At 47.9% G+C, this 18,269-nt stretch overlaps 1 protein-coding gene across 1 annotated transcript in view; it reads left to right on the top strand.

Moving 5' to 3' along the window:
* Nucleotides 1–18,012, top strand: part of LOC143766892 (uncharacterized) — a 70,579-nt gene extending 52,567 nt beyond the window's left edge. The window contains exons 2-3 of the mRNA XM_077254895.1: nt 15,642–15,699; nt 16,460–18,012. Of these exons, the coding sequence (XP_077111010.1) occupies nt 15,654–15,699; nt 16,460–17,814 (1,401 nt within the window). The 5' untranslated portion in view covers nt 15,642–15,653 and the 3' untranslated portion in view covers nt 17,815–18,012. The remainder of the gene's footprint in view (nt 1–15,641; nt 15,700–16,459) is intronic.
* Nucleotides 18,013–18,269: the final 257 nt, after the last annotated feature.

Here is an 18,269-nt window from a genome sequence, read left to right as displayed (position 1 = left end):
GCTCCATGCACTTCATTATGGCCCCATAGATGCTCCATATAACAATGTGCCCCATATAATGCTCCATACAGTTCATTATGGCCCCATAGATGCTCCATATAATAATGTGCCCCATATAATGCTCCATACAGTTCATTATGGCCCCATAGATGCTCCATATAATCCATATAACAATGTGCCCCATATAATGCTCCATACAGTTCATTTTGGCCCCAGAGATGCTCCATATAACAATGTGCCCCATATAATGCTCCATACAGTTCATTATGGCCCCATAGAAGCTCCATATAACAATGTGCCACTTATAATGCTCCATGCACTTCATTATGGCCCCTTAGATGCCCCATATAATAATGTGCCACATATAATGCTCCATACAGTTCATTATGGCCCCAGGGATGCTCCATATAATCCATATAACAATGTGCCCCATATAATGCTCCATACAGTTCATTATGGCCCCATAGATGCTCCATATAACAATGTGCCCCATATAATGCTCCAAACAGTTCATTGTGGCCCCATAGATGCTCCATATAATCCATATAACAATGTGCCCCATATAATGCTCCATACAGTTCATTATTGCCCCATAGATGCTCCATATAACAATGTGCCCCATATAATGCTCCATACAGTTCATTATGGCCCCATAGATGCTCCATATAACAATGTGTGACATATAATGCTGCTGCAATAAAAAAATGACATACTCACCTTTCGTCGCTGCCTGCTGCTCCACAGCGTCCCGTCTCTCCGCAGTGACTGTTCATGCACACTAATACGTCATTGTGCCCTCTGACCTGAACAGTCATAGCCAGAAGACCGAGCGGCGGTGGAACGAGTGAAGGTGAATATGAAATACTCACCTGCTCCCGGCGCGTTCCCTGGCAGCTTCTGCCTAACAAATGGTCTCCAGCGCCGGCAGCTTCTTCCCCTGTTCAGCGGTCACTGGTACCGATCATTACAGTAATGAATATGCGGCTCCACCCCTAATTCCGGCACTTAGCCCCTCTCTTCCCACTCCCGTGTAGCGGTGGGATATGGGTTAATAAGGGGTTAATGTCACCTTGCTATTGTAAGGTGACATTAAGCCAGGTTAATAACGGAGAGGTGTCAATAAGACGCCTATCCGTTATTAATCCAATAGTAAGAAAGGGTTAATAAAACACACAAACATTAGAAAAAAGTATTTTAATATTCTTCATTTCACCATACTTACCATACTTCAGCGCCTGCAAAATACGTAAAATAATAAACCGCATACTACCTGTCCGCCGTAGTCCAATTAATAACGAGTGTCCCACGACGATCTCCCCTATAGAATAGTGATATCGGGTGATGTCACTGCTCTATAGGACCCTCAGTGACACACTGCAGGAGCCATTGTCTCCTGTCAGTGTATCACTGAGGTTACCTGAGTTCAAAGTCTCACTTTATGGCAATTGCTGCCTGGGAAAATTTCTCATACAGCAATGGCATAAAGTGAGACTAGGGACTTTTTTTTTTCAGCGGCGGAGTAATACAGTGGCGGAAGGATACTTTCCTCCCGTCATTGTGTTCCTGGGGCCCCTGGAGAGCGGTTGCAACAGCTGTTGCTGCCATTCTCCACGGGAGATCGTGGTGGGACACTCGTGGATTTCTGCGGACAGGGAGCAGGGAGTATATTGGTTGTTTGTTTTTTTCATATTTTTTACAGATGACACTGGCTTCGGAGATCAAAATGACAAGTAATGGTGAGTATGTAATCTATGTTTTATGTACTGTATGTCTATATGTATGTCATGTATGTAATGTATGAATGTACTGTATGCAGTATGTATGTATTATGTATGTATGTAGCATGTATGTAGCATATATGCAGTGTGATATATGTGATGCAGTAACCCCTGTAACAGGTAGGGGGCGCTGCGTGGTCTCCCCGGGATGTGCACGGAGTTGTATTGAGGCTGTGAGAATTGACCTGCAGTGATGTCAGGATCACGTGACCAGCCCATGTGATCCATTACTGTGGGTGTGGTTACAGGTACATAACGTGACCAGGGTGTGGGTCACATGTTCCTGTGTGGTTCCAGTGTTTGGACCTGAAGGGTCCAAGTGCAAAATCCCTGAGGGAGTTCCTGAGGGCTCGGTGTGTTCCTGTGTTGGAAGCCTGGGAGGAGGCTTCCTGGAAAGCACCTGCTGGCGTGGGAGGTCCTAGGAGGAGGACCGGATCCCGGAGCAGTGCACAGTGGAACTGGGGAAGCTACAATCCTTCAGTGGCTCTGGACTGACTAGTGCGTGCCGGCCAGGCAAGTTGGTGATCCCTGTAAGGCAGCTTACCCAGAGGTGTGGACTGGCAAGGAGTCAGCAGGTGGAGCCGGAGCTCCCGTCAGGTACCGTACAGGCCGGTAGTGCTTGTGAAGTTCTATGAACTGTGTGGTCTCCCTTGGGAACTGGTTAAGGGAGGACCAGCGTGATTAAGAGACTGTGACCCAGAGTCGTATGTGCTGTTTGCGACTTGGGACATTGGTGAAGTGTACGGCGTACGGACACCCTGGTAACTGGGCGAAGTGAGAGGCCCAGCACGTTAGTGTCCGTGAGGCAAAGCCGTACACTGAAGTGTTTGAAGATGCAAGTTAATATCACCAGTTGGTGCCTGTTGTGTTTCATGAGATATACTATGAACTGTGCGTAACCCGGTTTATGAGGCTTAATAAACCGCATGGACTGCTTTGTTTTAAAGAACCCGTGCCCGTGTGCTTGAATATCGCGGCCAAGTGAGTGTCCCCCAACACTCTCAGTAGGAATAGTCTTACATTTGGTGGAGAATTTTGGCAACGATCCAGCACGCACACGTGGAGTTGATTGCTGTAACTCGGCGGGGTTACGAAGCTGACAAGCGTCTGGCTGTAACTCGGCGGGGTTACGAAGGGGACAAGCGGCGTCCTGTGGATTGGCGGGTCCGAAGTCGGCGGTGGAGCCTTGTGGAGCGTGGCTGCGGTGGCGGCAAAGAGGTTCCACAGCAGGCGGAGCTGCAGCGGCAGCAACAGTGGCTTGTGGTTGGCAGCCGGAGGTGCCGGTTGTATATGACTGCAGCGGGAGCTGTGGCAGTACCAGCAGGAGCTGGCAAAGTGACAGAGGAAAAAAAAAAAAAAAAAATTTTTTTTTTCCTTTCAGGTTGTGCAGCCTCTTAAAGGGCCAGTACAAGCCCAGAGACAAAGGGGTGTACTGTATGAACTGGGGCCCGGGTGCCGTGGGGGAGTCCACCGGGTGTATCCCAGGGAGGGGAGTATCCCTAATAGTGAGCGGTGGCCCAAACGGGGATGGTTGCCCAAAAGGGGGCGGAGACCCAAAAAGGGGCGGTAACCCGAATAGGGGTAATGGCCCAAAAAGGGGTGGAATCCCGAAGGGGGGCTGAATCCCGAACCGGGGTGGTGTCAAAAAGCGGCGCACTTGCCCAAAAAGGGGGCGGAGCCAAAAAAGGGGCGGCAATCAGTGAGGTGTCACGACTGTGTCCTTTTTGGCTGGATGGAAAGTGTGTGTGGGGGTTGATAGACCCGGGGAGAGAAGCGTCTGTCCTGAGAACCCGTCCAGGAGATTCTGTGTCACCTGGCGACACTGAATATCTCCAGGTAGCCACTATCTACATTGTTGCAGCGGAGGTTTCCACATACTATGAGGTGGCTGTAGACCCGATCTTGCCGTTTCCTATGGTAATAGGACAAGATTTGGTAGCACTGTGGGAAAAGGCTGAAGTGTTTGTGGATATAATGTGGATGTCAGTTAGTAAGGTTGAGAAGGCAGGCCTGACCAGAGGGAAAGGTTCGACTGCCCAACTAACTGACCTGACATCACTTGAAGGGTGCCACAATATGACTGGTAGTGGTCTGCTGGATAAAACAAGTGAAGCTGACACCCAGACAGAGAGTGACTTGCAGGGTCATCGAACTGTAAGGTGTGACACAGATTCTGGGGGTGACTGTGACAAGTCATGGCCAGTAACAAGCGCATATGCCCTGGTGACAGGTGGAGGACGGGGTCCAGGACCTGTGGTAACGGGTGGAGGACGGGGTCCAGGACCTGTGGTAACGGGTGGAGGACGGGGTCCAGGACCTGTGGTGACGGGTGGAGGACGGGGTCCAGGACCTGTGGTGACGATTGGTGGTGACTCCCATTCAGACGGTGATACCAGTGGAAAAGAGTGTAATAAGGTTGACTCAGGCAATTTTTCCTCCCGTCGCCGGAGACGTAAAAGAGCCAAAGGGGCTGAGCCGGTTGTTCCGTGTGAGGAATTGACGGAAGATGCTGAGGACCTGGGGTGTATGAAGTACTCTGAAGTCCCAGGGAAAAGGGACGAACCTAATGACGTCACCGCTGAGACCCAAGAGAGGGCCGACCCTGACAGTGCAGAGTCGGAGGGTGCAGAAGTGGAGGAGGCCACCAAGGAAATGGTGCCGGAAGTAAATACCTCCTCAAGTGATGGATGTTTCACCAATCCAGAGGATGGGAGAAGCGAAATAGAATTGGTAAAAGAGACGGTGAACGACCATGTTGAACGAGAAAGGGTCCTGAGACAAGCGGCTGAGCGCAGAGTGGATGAGCTGGAGAAGGAAGTCTCTGAGCTCAGAGGTCACCTGTTCAGATGGCAAAGTGTGTATCAGACCCGAAAGGAAGACATTGTAGTGCTTAGAGAAGCACTAAAAGGCCCTCTACAAGGAAAAGAGGTGGTGGTCGCGGACTTCTCGTGCCAGTACCAGAGTGGTAATGAGGGTAAAGCTGAAGAGGAGTTGGCGCTAAAAGCAGAACAAGATGGCCACCCGGGTGTGACAGGTGTCTTGATGGAAAGGTCCATGGCAAGGCAGGAGCCATCTGTTCTTGAAGAAAGTGAGACTCCGCTCTTCAAGTGCGTGATAGATGTACCCGTAGAGGCGCAAGATGCATGTACCCGCGAGGGTGTGCATGAGGCCTTTAAAAAGGCAGTCGAAGCGTGTAGTGTGCACTGGAGACGATACAGTTGGTGATACTGTCTACTAAGGAAGTCACAGTGAAGAGGGTGGCTGTCCTGAGGGACATGCACCTACGGTGCCTCCGCACGAAACAGAGGGTCCTGTTGGGGAATGGTGAGGCCACTCGTTGTTTGGAGCAAGCCAGGAAAGCTCAAAGTCGTCTGGGCTTGGTAGAGGACACAGTCCAAGTGCCCAGAGCTCTGGTAGCGAAGCTCATTGGCCGATTTGGAAAAGCGATGCAGGAGATGGTGGATGTGTCCGGTGTGAAGAGACTGAGGATTCCGGCTGAAGACGAGGCCCAGGTGGGTGAAGATGGAATGGTGTCATTCCTGGTTGTCGGGTCCAAGGAGAGTCTAGCGAATATCCGGATGCTCCTGAGGTATCGCGTGGCCTACCTGAGAGAAATAGAGCAGCTAAGACTGTACAGACGGCAGGTCAATAAACAGCTGCAGAACATAAGGTGGCGGCCGTCTTCTTCCCAAGGAAAAGGAAACAAAAAGGACATGTACAGTAGTAGACGTAGTGATGGAGGATCAGACTCTGATCAGTTGCTAGTCTCGACTGTAAGTGGGACTAATGTCCGTACCAACCGTGGGTGGCGACCCTGGAGAGAAAGGTCGAGTAAAGAGACAAACTTGACTAAAGGTTTGGTGACACGGACAGACTGTAACTTAAGGGCCAAAGCTCAAGGCCTACATGTTGACCGCTGGGGGCGGGGTAAACTCAACAACTGGATGGGTCTGTGTGATGCTCAAAACCAACTGAGACGGTTCTCTCGACAGGTAGGGCAAGGCAACGGGCGTGACATATCCCGTGATCCCACGTGTATGACAGGTGTTCAACCCTACAGGTGTGAACAGAGGGGGGGATAAGTGATATATGTGATGCAGTAACCCCTGTAACAGGTAGGGGGCGCTGCGTGGTCTCCCCGGGATGTGCACGGAGTTGTATTGAGGCCGTGAGAATTGACCTGCAGTGATGTCAGGATCACGTGACCAGCCCATGTGATCCATTACTGTGGGTGTGGTTACAGGTACATAACGTGACCAGGGTGTGGGTCACATGTTCCTGTGTGGTTCCAGTGTTTGGACCTGAAGGGTCCAAGTGCAAAATCCCTGAGGGAGTTCCTGAGGGCTCGGTGTGTTCCTGTGTTGGAAGCCTGGGAGGAGGCTTCCTGGAAAGCACCTGCTGGCGTGGGAGGTCCTAGGAGGAGGACCGGATCCCGGAGCAGTGCACAGTGGAACTGGGGAAGCTACAATCCTTCAGTGGCTCTGGACTGACTAGTGTGTGCCGGCCAGGCAAGTTGGTGATCCCTGTAAGGCAGCTTACCCGGAGGTGTGGACTGGCAAGGAGTCAGCAGGTGGAGCCGGAGCTCCCGTCAGGTATCGTACAGGCCGGTAGTGCTTGTGAAGTTCTATGAACTGTGTGGTCTCCCTTGGGAACTGGTTAAGGGAGGACCAGCGTGATTAAGAGACTGTGACCCAGAGTCGTATGTGCTGTTTGCGACTTGGGACATTGGTGAAGTGTACGGCGTACGGACACCCTGGTAACTGGGCGAAGTGAGAGGCCCAGCACGTTAGTGTCCGTGAGGCAAAGCCGTACACTGAAGTGTTTGAAGATGCAAGTTAATATCACCAGTTGGTGCCTGTTGTGTTTCATGAGATATACTATGAACTGTGCGTAACCCGGTTTATGAGGCTTAATAAACCGCATGGACTGCTTTGTTTTAAAGAACCCGTGCCCGTGTGCTTGAATATCGTGGCCAAGTGAGTGTCCCCCAACACTCTCAGTAGGAATAGTCTTACAGCAGTATTAATGTATGTAGTATGTATGTAGCATGTATGTAGCATGTATGTGTGTAGTATGTATGAAGCATGTATGTGTGTAGTATGTATGTAGTATGTATGCAGTATGTATGTAGCATGTATGTAGCATGTATGTAGCATGTATGTATGTAGCATGTATGTATGTATCATTTATGTAGCATATATGTATGTAGCCTGTATGTAGCCTGTATGTAGCATGTATGTAGAATGTATGTATGGAGTATTTTTTTTTTTTCATTCAACACATTAGCCGGATGATGGGACTACTACTGTCCCATCATTGGCTAATGTGTCAATCACTGTCAGTGTAGCAGGCATCGTCCGATGGGACTTGTAGTCCCATCGGACGATGCCCGCACTGACACCCCGCATGCTGCAGAGACACCCTGCATACCGCACAGACACCCCGCACGCCGCAGACACCCCGCACAGAGACCCCGCACACTGCACAGAGACCCCGCACGCCTCAGAGACACGCCGCACAGAGACGCCGCACTGACACCCCCCCGCACGCAGCAGACACCCCGCACAGAGACACGCCGCAGAGACCCCGCACAGAGACACGCCGCACAGAGACACGCCGCACAGAGCCCTCCCCCCATGCCGCATAGAGCCCTCCCCCCATGCCGCATAGAGCCCGGGCAGCCCCGGCATGCCGCATACAGCCCCGGAAGGCACGTTCAGATTCCTGGCAGGCCCGCACAGGCCCCGCCCACAGACACTCAGTGTCCGCCCATGCACCGCCCACACTCTTCCTCCCTCTAGCACAGCATATAGAAGGACAGAAAGGGCTTATTTACGTTCCGATATTTGTTTACCATTGACTTGCATTGGTATCGGTATCGGCGATATCCGATATTTTTTGAATATCGGCTGATCCAATCCGATACCGATACTTTTGAATATCGGGAGGTATCGCTCAAGACTAGTGATAGGTTGAAGAGATGGGTTAGGGTTGGGATGAAGACTGTGGCGAGGTTTGGGATGAAGTGGGATGGGGTCAAGTGCACAGGTGGTGATATGCGATATTGAGAGTAGAGTGGAGAGTCGATCTTCTGTAATGGTGGAGAAGTTGGTTTGGAGGTGGAGGGCTGGGAAGTCGGGAGGAAGGGCTCTGGTTGTTGTTGACCAAAACTGTCTCTGATGTTATCAATATTCTGCTTGAAAAATAAGGCAAAGTCTTCAGCTGAGATGAGTGGGAAGGGACGATGTGTTGGGGGACGGAAGAGAGAATTGAAGGTGTTGAATAACTGTTTAGGGTTGTGAGACAGGGAGGATATGAGAGATGAGAAGTAGGTTTGTTTAGCTGTGGCGAGTGTGGTCTTGAAAGTAGTGAGGGACTGTTTGAATGCGATGAAGTGCTCGTTGGAGCGGGATCTTTTCCATCTCTGCTCAGCAACCCTGGAAGCTCACCTCAGTTCTTTGGTCAGGCTGGTGTGCCAGGGCTGTCTGTCGATTTTGCGAGCTTTGGTATGTGTTAGTGGGGCAGCAGATTCCAAAGCTATAGGTATTGTGGTGTTATATAGAGTGGCAGCGTCATCCGCATTGTGTAGGGAACTTATGTCTGTGAGAGGGAGGAGGGATTCAGAGAATGAGTGTAGGTCAAGGTGTTTAAGATTTCTGCGAGGGTGTGAAAGTTTGTGGGGTGGGGATTGTAGACATGGAGTGGAGAGGGAAGAGAATGTGAGAAGGTTGTGGTCAGAAAGAGGAAGAGGTGAGTTAGAGAGGTTAGATAGGGAGTAGAGGCGGGGAAGATGAGGTCCAGTGTGTGACCGTCTTTGTGGGTGGCTGCAGAAGACCATTGAGTGAGGCCGAACGAGGAAGTGAGAGATAGAAGATTAGTGGCAGCTGAGAGGGAAGTGTCAATGGGGTTATTGAAGTCGCCCATGATGATAGTGGGGATGTCTGTGGAAAGGAAATTAAATAGCCAGGTGGTGAAGTGGTCAAAGAAGGTGGTGGCTGGCCTTGAGGGTGGTAAATGACAGCCAGTTGGAGGGGGAGTAGATGCGCACAGAGTGCACCTCAAAGGAAGGGAGGGTAACAGAGGGTGGCAGTGGCATTGGGGTGAAGGAGCAGTTATCTGACAGGAGAAAACCAACTCCTCGCCCATGTTTGCTGCTAGTGCGGGGTGTGTGAGAAAGGTGGAAGCCACCATATGAAAGTACAGCAGGGGAGGCTGTGTCAGAAGGGGTGAGCCAGGTTTCGGTGATGGCGAGGAAGGAAAGTTTGGTAGCAACAAAAGATCATGGATGTAAGAAAGCTTGTTGCAGACAGCAAGCGTTCCACAGAGCTCCTGTTAGTGGGACTGGGGAAGCAGGGGCTGTGAATGGGTATAAGGTTAGAGAGGTTACGGAAGTTTGTGATAGAGCGTGGATAGGGGGTAGAAATGACTGGGGATGTGGTGAGAAGGGCCAGGATTTGGAGAGATATCACCAGCAGTGAGAAGGAGCAGAGAAAGTGTTAGCAGGTGGGAGCAGGAGAGGGCATGAGGTGGCTGTCTGTGTTTGGAGACAGAGGATTGTATGTTGAGGAACAGTTCTGAGAAGGAGGTGAGATGGATGGGGGAGGATTGAGGAAGAGATGAACAGTTCCTTACTTAGTGTAGGGATTAGGGGAGTTAGCAGAAAGTTAAGGATTATAGGGGTGAGAGTGAAAACAAACAGTGACTGGGCAGTTATCTTTAGTTCCATTCTGGTTTTAATTCTACTGTAATCTTCACACTTCTAGGACACACTTATAGGAATCACACTGCAGATTAAAGTCTCTGCAGACTTGAGCTATGCAATATATCTGCCACAAAGTGCATTCAGGTCTGAACCAGAGAGGAGCGGTCTCTGTTCATCTTGGTCAGAGAATTAAGAGTGGACCAATGCATATAATCAAGCCAAAGTAAACAAGGTCATAAATAGCACGGGTGGAGGGGTTGTTTGGGTGAAGCTGGGGTTGGTTGAGAGCCATACCAAGTGGAAGATAGGGGTAGAGGCAAGTCTGTGTGGAAAGATGGATGACACTACCTGCACTTCATAGATAGACAGCAGGAGAGCTGGGTGGATCAACATACCATGTGAATGCTAGGTGCAGGGGCGAGTCTGTGCAAAGCTGGGTGATGTAGTATATGCACTTCATAGACCGAGCAGGAGAAGGAGAGCTGGGTGGATCAACATACCTGTAGGAAGAATATACATTTTTGTTATCTATGTATAGATCTATCTATCTATCCATCTCATTCTTTCTATCTATTATTTATCTATCTATATTTATGTCCAGGGCCGGACTGGGACTAAAATTCAGCCCTGGCATTTGAAGTTACACAGGCCCACTTGTCACATGGTGACTGTATAATATCTTTGTACACTTGTAGGCAGGGCCGATTTTAGGCAAAGTGGGGCCCTAGGCAAAGTTTAAAATGGGTCCCCAAATGCTAACATATTGCACATCACACAGAAGCCTTTCTGTTGTATTTACGTGCGCTGAGTTCAGGCCGCTAAATGAGTTTGATCGACAATACTGAAGTTGTTCAACGCTTGTTTCCCGGCCTCTTTCCACCAGCTGAGGAATAATGATGAGACAGAACGATCACTAATAGATCACTAACAGATCACCATACAGTATCATGTTTTCAGCAGCACATCTACAGTTTACACTGGCAATGTGCTGCTGACAACAAGGCTTTTTGTTCCAGCAAAAACAATCCGAATATGCAGCATTTTACTTGTTTAGTAAAATACACCCCATAGTCCTCCATATATTATAATGTGCTCCATAGTCCTCCATATAGTATAATACACTCCCTATAGTCCTCCATATATTAAAATACACTGCTCAGTCCTCCACATAGTATAATACACTCCTCATAGTCCTCCATATAGCATAATACAATCCTCATAGTCCTCCATATAGCATAATACAATCCTCATAGTGCTCCATATAGTATAATGCACCGCCACAGTCATCCATGTAGTACAATTCACTTCCCATAGTATAATGCACCCCATAGTTCTTCATATAGTATAACGTAGTCCCCATAGTCCTCGATACAGTATAATTCAGCCACCCCAGAGTATAATTCAGCCACCCCAGAGTATAATGCAGCCACCCCAGAGTATAATGCAGCCACCCCAGAGTATAATGCAGCCACCCCACAGAGTATAATGCAGCCACCCCAGAGTATGTAACCCCCATAGAATATAATACAGCCCACCTCCCCATAATATATAATGTAGCCCCCCATAGAATATAATGCAGCCCCCCATAGTATATAACGCAGCCTCCCCCATAGAATATAATATACCCCCACAATAGTATATAACACAGCCACATAGTACATAACATGGCCTCCCCCATAGAATATAATATACTCCCCATAGTATATAGCAAAGCCCGCATATTATATAGCACAAACCGCATAGTATACAGCACAGCCTGCATACTATAGCACAGCTCGCGTAGTAGATAACACAGCCCACACAGCAGTATTCAGCACAGACCACACAGTAGTATACAGCACAGACCACACAGTAGTATACAGCACAGCCCACGTAGAAGTATACAGCACAGTCCACACAGTAGTATACAGCACAGTCCAGAGTAATATATACAGCACAGCCCACAAAGTAATATATACAGCACAGCCCACAAAGTAATATATACAGCACAGCCCACAGAGAACTATATACAGCACAGCCCACAGAGAACTATATACAGCACAGCCCACAGAGAACTATATAAAGCACAGCCCAGAGTACTATATACAGCACAGCCCACAGAGAACTATATACAGCACAGCCCACAGAGAACTATATACAGCACAGCCCAGAGTACTATATAAAGCACAGCCCAGAGAGTACTATATACAGCACAGCCCAGAGAGTACTATATACAGCACAGCCCACAGAGTACTATATACAGCACAGCCCACAGAGTACTATACACAGCACAGCCCACAGAGTACTATACACAGCACAGCCCACAGAGTACTATATACAGCACAGCCCAGAGAGTACTATATACAGCACAGCCCAGAGAGTACTATATACAGCACAGCCCAGAGTACTATATACAGCACAGCCCACAGAGTACTATATACAGCACAGCCCACAGAGAACTATATACAGCACACAGTAGTCTACAGCACAGAGCACAGCCCACAGAGAACTATATACAGCCCACAGCAGTATACAGCACAGAGCACAGCCCACAGAGAACTATATACAGCCCACAGTAGTATACAGCACAGAGCACAGCCCACAGAGTACTATATATAGCACACAGCCCACGGTAGTATACAGCACAGAGCACAGCCCACAGAGTACTATATATAGCACAGAGCACACAGTAGTATACAGCACAGAGCACAGCCCACAGAGAACTATATACAGCCCACAGCAGTATACAGCACAGAGCACAGCCCACAGAGAACTATATACAGCCCACAGTAGTATATAGCACAGAGCACAGCCCACAGAGAACTATATACAGCCCACAGCAGTATACAGCACAGCCCACAGAGAACTATATACAGCCCACAGCAGTATACAGCACAGAGCACAGCCCACAGAGAACTATATACAGCCCACAGCAGTATACAGCACAGAGCACAGCCCACAGAGAACTATATACAGCCCACAGTAGTATACAGCACAGAGCACAGCCCACAGAGAACTATATACAGCCCACAGCAGTATACAGCACAGAGCACAGTCCACAGAGAACTATATACAGCCCACAGCAGTATACAGCACAGAGAACAGCCCACAGAGAACTATATACAGCCCACAGTAGTATACAGCACAGAGCACAGCCCACAGAGAACTATATACAGCCCACAGCAGTATACAGCACAGAGCACAGCCCACAGAGAACTATATACAGCCCACAGTATACAGCACAGAGCACAGCCCACAGAGAACTATATACAGCCCACAGTAGTATACAGCACAGAGCACAGCCCACAGAGAACTATATACAGCCCACAGTAGTATACAGCACAGAGCACAGCCCACAGAGAACTATATACAGCCCACAGCAGTATACAGCACAGAGCACAGTCCACAGAGAACTATATACAGCCCACAGCAGTATACAGCACAGAGAACAGCCCACAGAGAACTATATACAGCCCACAGTAGTATACAGCACAGAGCACAGCCCACAGAGTACTATATACAGCCCACAGCAGTATACAGCACAGAGCACAGCCCACAGAGAACTATATACAGCCCACAGTATACAGCACAGAGCACAGCCCACAGAGAACTATATACAGCCCACAGTAGTATACAGCACAGAGCACAGCCCACAGAGTACTATATACAGCCCACAGTAGTATACAGCACAGAGCACAGCCCACAGAGAACTATATACAGCCCACAGCAGTATACAGCACAGAGCACAGCCCACAGAGAACTATATACAGCCCACAGTATACAGCACAGAGCACAGCCCACAGAGAACTATATACAGCCCACAGTAGTATACAGCACAGAGCACAGCCCACAGAGTACTATATACAGCCCACAGCAGTATACAGCACAGAGCACAGCCCACAGAGAACTATATACAGCCCACAGCAGTATACAGCACAGAGCACAGCCCACAGAGAGCTATATACAGCCCACAGCAGTATACAGCACAGAGCACAGCCCACAGAGAGCTATATACAGCCCACAGTAGTATACAGCACAGAGCACAGCCCACAGAGAACTATATACAGCCCACATCTCTTCTCTTCCTCCCCTCACCTCCTCCGAGAATGGCCCCACAGTCCAGAAAAAAAAAAAACTCTCCTCACCTCTCCTCGTGCCCAGCGTTGCTTCCTGGTTCCTGCTCCTGTCTCAGCAGCTGCAGTCTGCCCGGGACACAGCAGGTGCGCGATGATATGACGTCATCGCGCACCCGCAGTGTCAGAGGCAGAGCGGAGAATGATGGGAGAGGAGCGTCTGTAGACGCTCTCTCCTCCATCATTGCATTCAACTGTACCGGCGTCTATACGCCGGTATAGTTGAATACGACGGCGGGGGCAGCGGATTGAGCGGCCCACCACTGGCACCGGCCCTTCTGGCATTTGCCAGAAGAGCCCTATGGCCAGTCCGGCCCTGTTTATGTCTATTATCCATCATCTACATGTATCTATCTATCTATCTGTGTGTATAATGGAGTGTGGGTTGGACAAATGTAAAAGAGGAGGTTGGACAAGAAATGACATATAAATCTTTTTTTTTTTGTTCAATAATACATCTTTATTTAGCTTTCAAAAACAAATTAAAACGCATCAAAAACGCACCTGCGTTTTCTGCCAAGAGATGCAGATTCAGTGCAGAAAAATCTGCAGGCAAATCTGCAACGTGTGCACATACCCTAACGGTAACCCTAACTTTAGTCTAACAGTAACCCTAAGGCCTCTTTCACATTTCCATCGGAATGTGAACGTTGCTATGCGTCGTTCTGTGCAAAAAACGCATCCTGCAAAGTTGCCCGCAGGATGCGTTTTTGCACATAGACTTGTATTACTGACGCACCGTGACCTATGGACACACGTTCCATACGTCGTGCACTGGATGCGTCGGTATATGGTGGACCGTCGTTGCAAAAAAAGTTCAAGAGAACGTTTTTTCGCACGTCGGGTCCTGCATTTCCGACCACATGTGCGGCCGGAACTCCGCCCCCTCCTCCCCGGGACTTTACAGTCGGCAGCGGACGCGTTGAAACACTGTGTCCGCTGCCCACGTTGTGGCGAATTTGCACGTCGTCGGTACGTCGGGCCGATGCTTAGCGACGGCCCTGTACCGACGGAAGTGTGAAAGAGGCCTAACTTTAGTCCCAACACTAATCCTAACTATAGCACTAACCCTAACCTGCCTTATCTGTTTTTTTTACTTTTTAACAAGATGGCTGACTGACACAGCTGTTGCCAGCAGCACTTGTAACTCTATTTCTTCTCTAATGTCTCACTGACATCTGAGGAGAAACAGCGTTTTTATGAGGCAGATCGCCCGGGAAAGTTCATTGCTACAACACACTTTCATAGTGATTTGTCTCATTGGCTGGTGTGATGCTGATGTCATCAGGACCTGAACCAATCGGGTCTCGATAAGGTCGGGGGTCACAGTAAGGGTTGTGCGCTGGAATCCCGTCGTTATAGCTAGCGCCGATGTTTATCTATCGTTTGCGGTCACGAAGTGGTTAAGTTAAGGGTACCATCATTTCTGTCCAGGCCTATTTCATGATTTATTTATTTATTTTTTAAATTCTGTGGAACCACGGTTAAAAAGCAATGTCTGACTTTCATTTGTTCATTCTCATAGATTTTTGATTTGTTATTATTTTTGTCAGATTCAAGTTATTTCTGTGACCATTGTGGGTTTTTCTGTCATTAAACCAGGGATACCAACAGTTTTGACCACGTGTGTAGGAGGAATGAATATTTTGACTCCACAACCACTTTCTGGAAATCAGCACGAAGTTGTTGTTGGAGAGTGAAAATTACAATTTGCCATTTTATTACCCAGCACATAGTGCCCAGATTGTGCTCCAGGAGACACACACCGCAAATTAAGTGGATTCATCTCACTATATAATATTACTAAATACAGAGATCCTAAATGTTGTTTGAGCACACTGCAAGACTCAGAAGTGAGAGCGGATTTTGCTGAATTGGTTTATAGAAACTCTGTTACTTTTCAACAGCCTTTGAGCCACTAGTAGTGTGGGAACCTCTGTTTCTACATTGACAGATGATGGACCTGAGTGGGGACTTGGCTTTTTGTGAGATGAGAATAGGTATTATTTTCGCCTACATAACATTGATTGGTTTCTTTTTATTCGATAGTTGGGAGGCAGAATGAACAAACAGTTGAACACCACGCACTACTGGCTCATCCAACAAGGTGGACTGTCATTGTCTTGATGAATAATTAAAGGGAACCTGTCACCCCCAAAATGGAAGGTAAGCTGTCCACTGTGATCAGGAGCTTATCTACAGCATTCTGTAATGCTGTAGATAAGCCCCCGATGTTACCTGAAAGATAATAAAAAGAGGTTAGATTATACTCACCCAGGGGCGGTCCCGCTGCGGTGGGCTTCACTGGTCCGGTCCGGCGCCTGCTATCTTCATTCCATGACGTCCTCTTCTGGTCTTCACACCGCGGCTCTGGCGCAGGCATACTTTCTCTGCCCTGTTAAGGGCAGAGCAAAGTACTGCAGTGTGCAGGCGCCGGGAAAGGTCAGAGAGTCCCAGCGACTGCGCACTGCAGTACTTTGCTCTACCCTAAACAGGGCAGACAAAGTACGCCTGCGCCGGAGCCACGCCGTGAAGACCAGAAGAGGATGTCATGGAATGAAGATAGGAGGCGCCGTACTGGACAAGCGACACCCTTCGGACCGGACCGCAGCGGGACCGCCCCTGGGTTAGTATAATCTAACCTCTTTTTATCATCTTTCAGGTAACATCGGGAGCTTATCTACAGCATTACAGAATGCTGTAGATAAGCCCCTGATGACTGGGCTTGGCTCACCTTCCATTTTGGGGGTGACAGGTTCCCTTTAAAGTTTTTTACATAGCTTGCCATTTTTATGGACTGTTTAAGTAGAAATGTTCAAAAATATTAAAGGATATTTTATTAAAAAAAAATGTTTTTGTCTTGGCAGATGACTGTACCAGGAGATCAGAGGGACAGCTGACATCTTCAATGTTTAAATCTGATAACCTTGAGATACTACAAGATACAACTAAAGTGATTGCTGTTACTCCAGATATATCGACATCCATTCACAGCAAAGATCTGTCATCTGATCCTATGAAACAGGTTCCATCTTCTGATTCATTACTGACTACTAAGGAAAATCAAAGTCACAAAAGAGGCAGTAAAAAACAAACTGCTCCTAAAGCAAAGAAGCCTTTTTCATGTTCAGAATGTGGGAAATGTTTTAACCAGAAAGGGAGTCTAGTTAGTCACCAGAGAACTCATACAGGGGAGAAGCCCTTTTCCTGTTCAGAATGTGGGAAATGTTTTAACCAGAAAGGGCATCTTGTTAGTCACCAGAGAACTCATACAGGGGACATGCCTTTTTCCTGTTCAGAATGTGGGAAATGTTTTAACCATGAAGGGAATCTAGTTAGTCACCAGAGAACTCATACAGGGGAGAAGCCCTTTTCCTGTTCAGAATGTGGGAAATGTTTTAACCAGAAAGGGCATCTTGTTAGTCACCAGAGAACTCATACAGGGGACATGCCTTTTTCCTGTTCAGAATGTGGGAAATGTTTTAACTGGAAATGGCTTCTTGTTAGTCACCAGAGAACTCATAAAGGGGAGAAGCCTTTTTCCTGTTCAGAATGTGGGAAATGTTTTATGATGAAATCAAATTTGGTTGATCACCATAGACTTCACACAGGGGAGAAGCCTTTTTTCTGTTCAGAATGTGGGAAATGTTTTACCCACAAAGAGAGTCTTGCTATACACCAAATAACTCACATAGGAAAAAAGCCTTTTTCCTGTTCAGAATGTGGGAAATGTTTTAACCAGAAAGGGAGTCTAGTTATTCACCAGAGAACTCACACAGGAGAAAAGCCTTTTTCTTGTTCAGAATGTGGGAAATGTTTTAACTATAAAGTGAGTCTAGTTATTCACCAGAGAACTCACACAGGAGAAAAGCCTTTTTCTTGTTCAGAATGTGGGAAATGTTTTAACCTGAAAGGGAACCTTGTTACACACCAAATAACTCACACAGGGGAGAAGCCTTTTTCCTGTTCAGAATGTGGGAAATGTTTTAACTGGAAATGGCTTCTTGTTAGTCACCAGAGAACTCATACAGGGGAGATGCCTTTTTCTTGTTCAGAATGTGGGAAATGTTTTATGAGGAAATCAAATTTGGTTAGGCACCATAGAGTTCACACAGGGGAGATGCCTTTTTCTTGTTCAGAATGTGGGAAATGTTTTAACCTGAAAGGGAACCTTGTTACACACCAAATAACTCATACAGGGGAGAAGCCTTATATTAAATAGTCTCCTGATGAGTCGCCTTTGGTGAGGACGATGAAACCCGTAGACATGAGAGGCTTGGAGAGTGAGTGTGTATACGTCACCTCACCCTATATACTGAACTGTGGGGTACATGTTTTTTCTATTAGTCACCTACTGACTAACCTTCAGGGGGTGAATTATGGGTATTTGTACATTTGGAATTAATAAAGTTTAGTTTTATCCCTTTGTCAGTGAATCTTCTAATCAAGGGATCATTTTATATATAATTGTATCTTAGAATTTTTTTTCTTAGTGAACTGATTCCTCATGTTTGGCCTCATTAAAATAAAAACACTCATACTCCGCTGGTGGCCGGCTCCACTTCAGCGGTCTGGAGACGCACTGGCCCGGGGCTTATGTGAGGTTGTTACACCACACGAGCCCTGCACCCGATCAGCGGCAGCTTCACTGCTCCTTCCTTCGGACATAATGAACAT

The sequence above is a fragment of the Ranitomeya variabilis genome, chromosome 4 (genome assembly GCF_051348905.1).
Source record: "Ranitomeya variabilis isolate aRanVar5 chromosome 4, aRanVar5.hap1, whole genome shotgun sequence".
NCBI classification, from domain to species: Eukaryota; Metazoa; Chordata; class Amphibia; order Anura; family Dendrobatidae; genus Ranitomeya; species Ranitomeya variabilis.
Note: the sequence above shows the minus strand (reverse complement) of the source record. Positions and strands in the feature narration are given on the sequence as shown.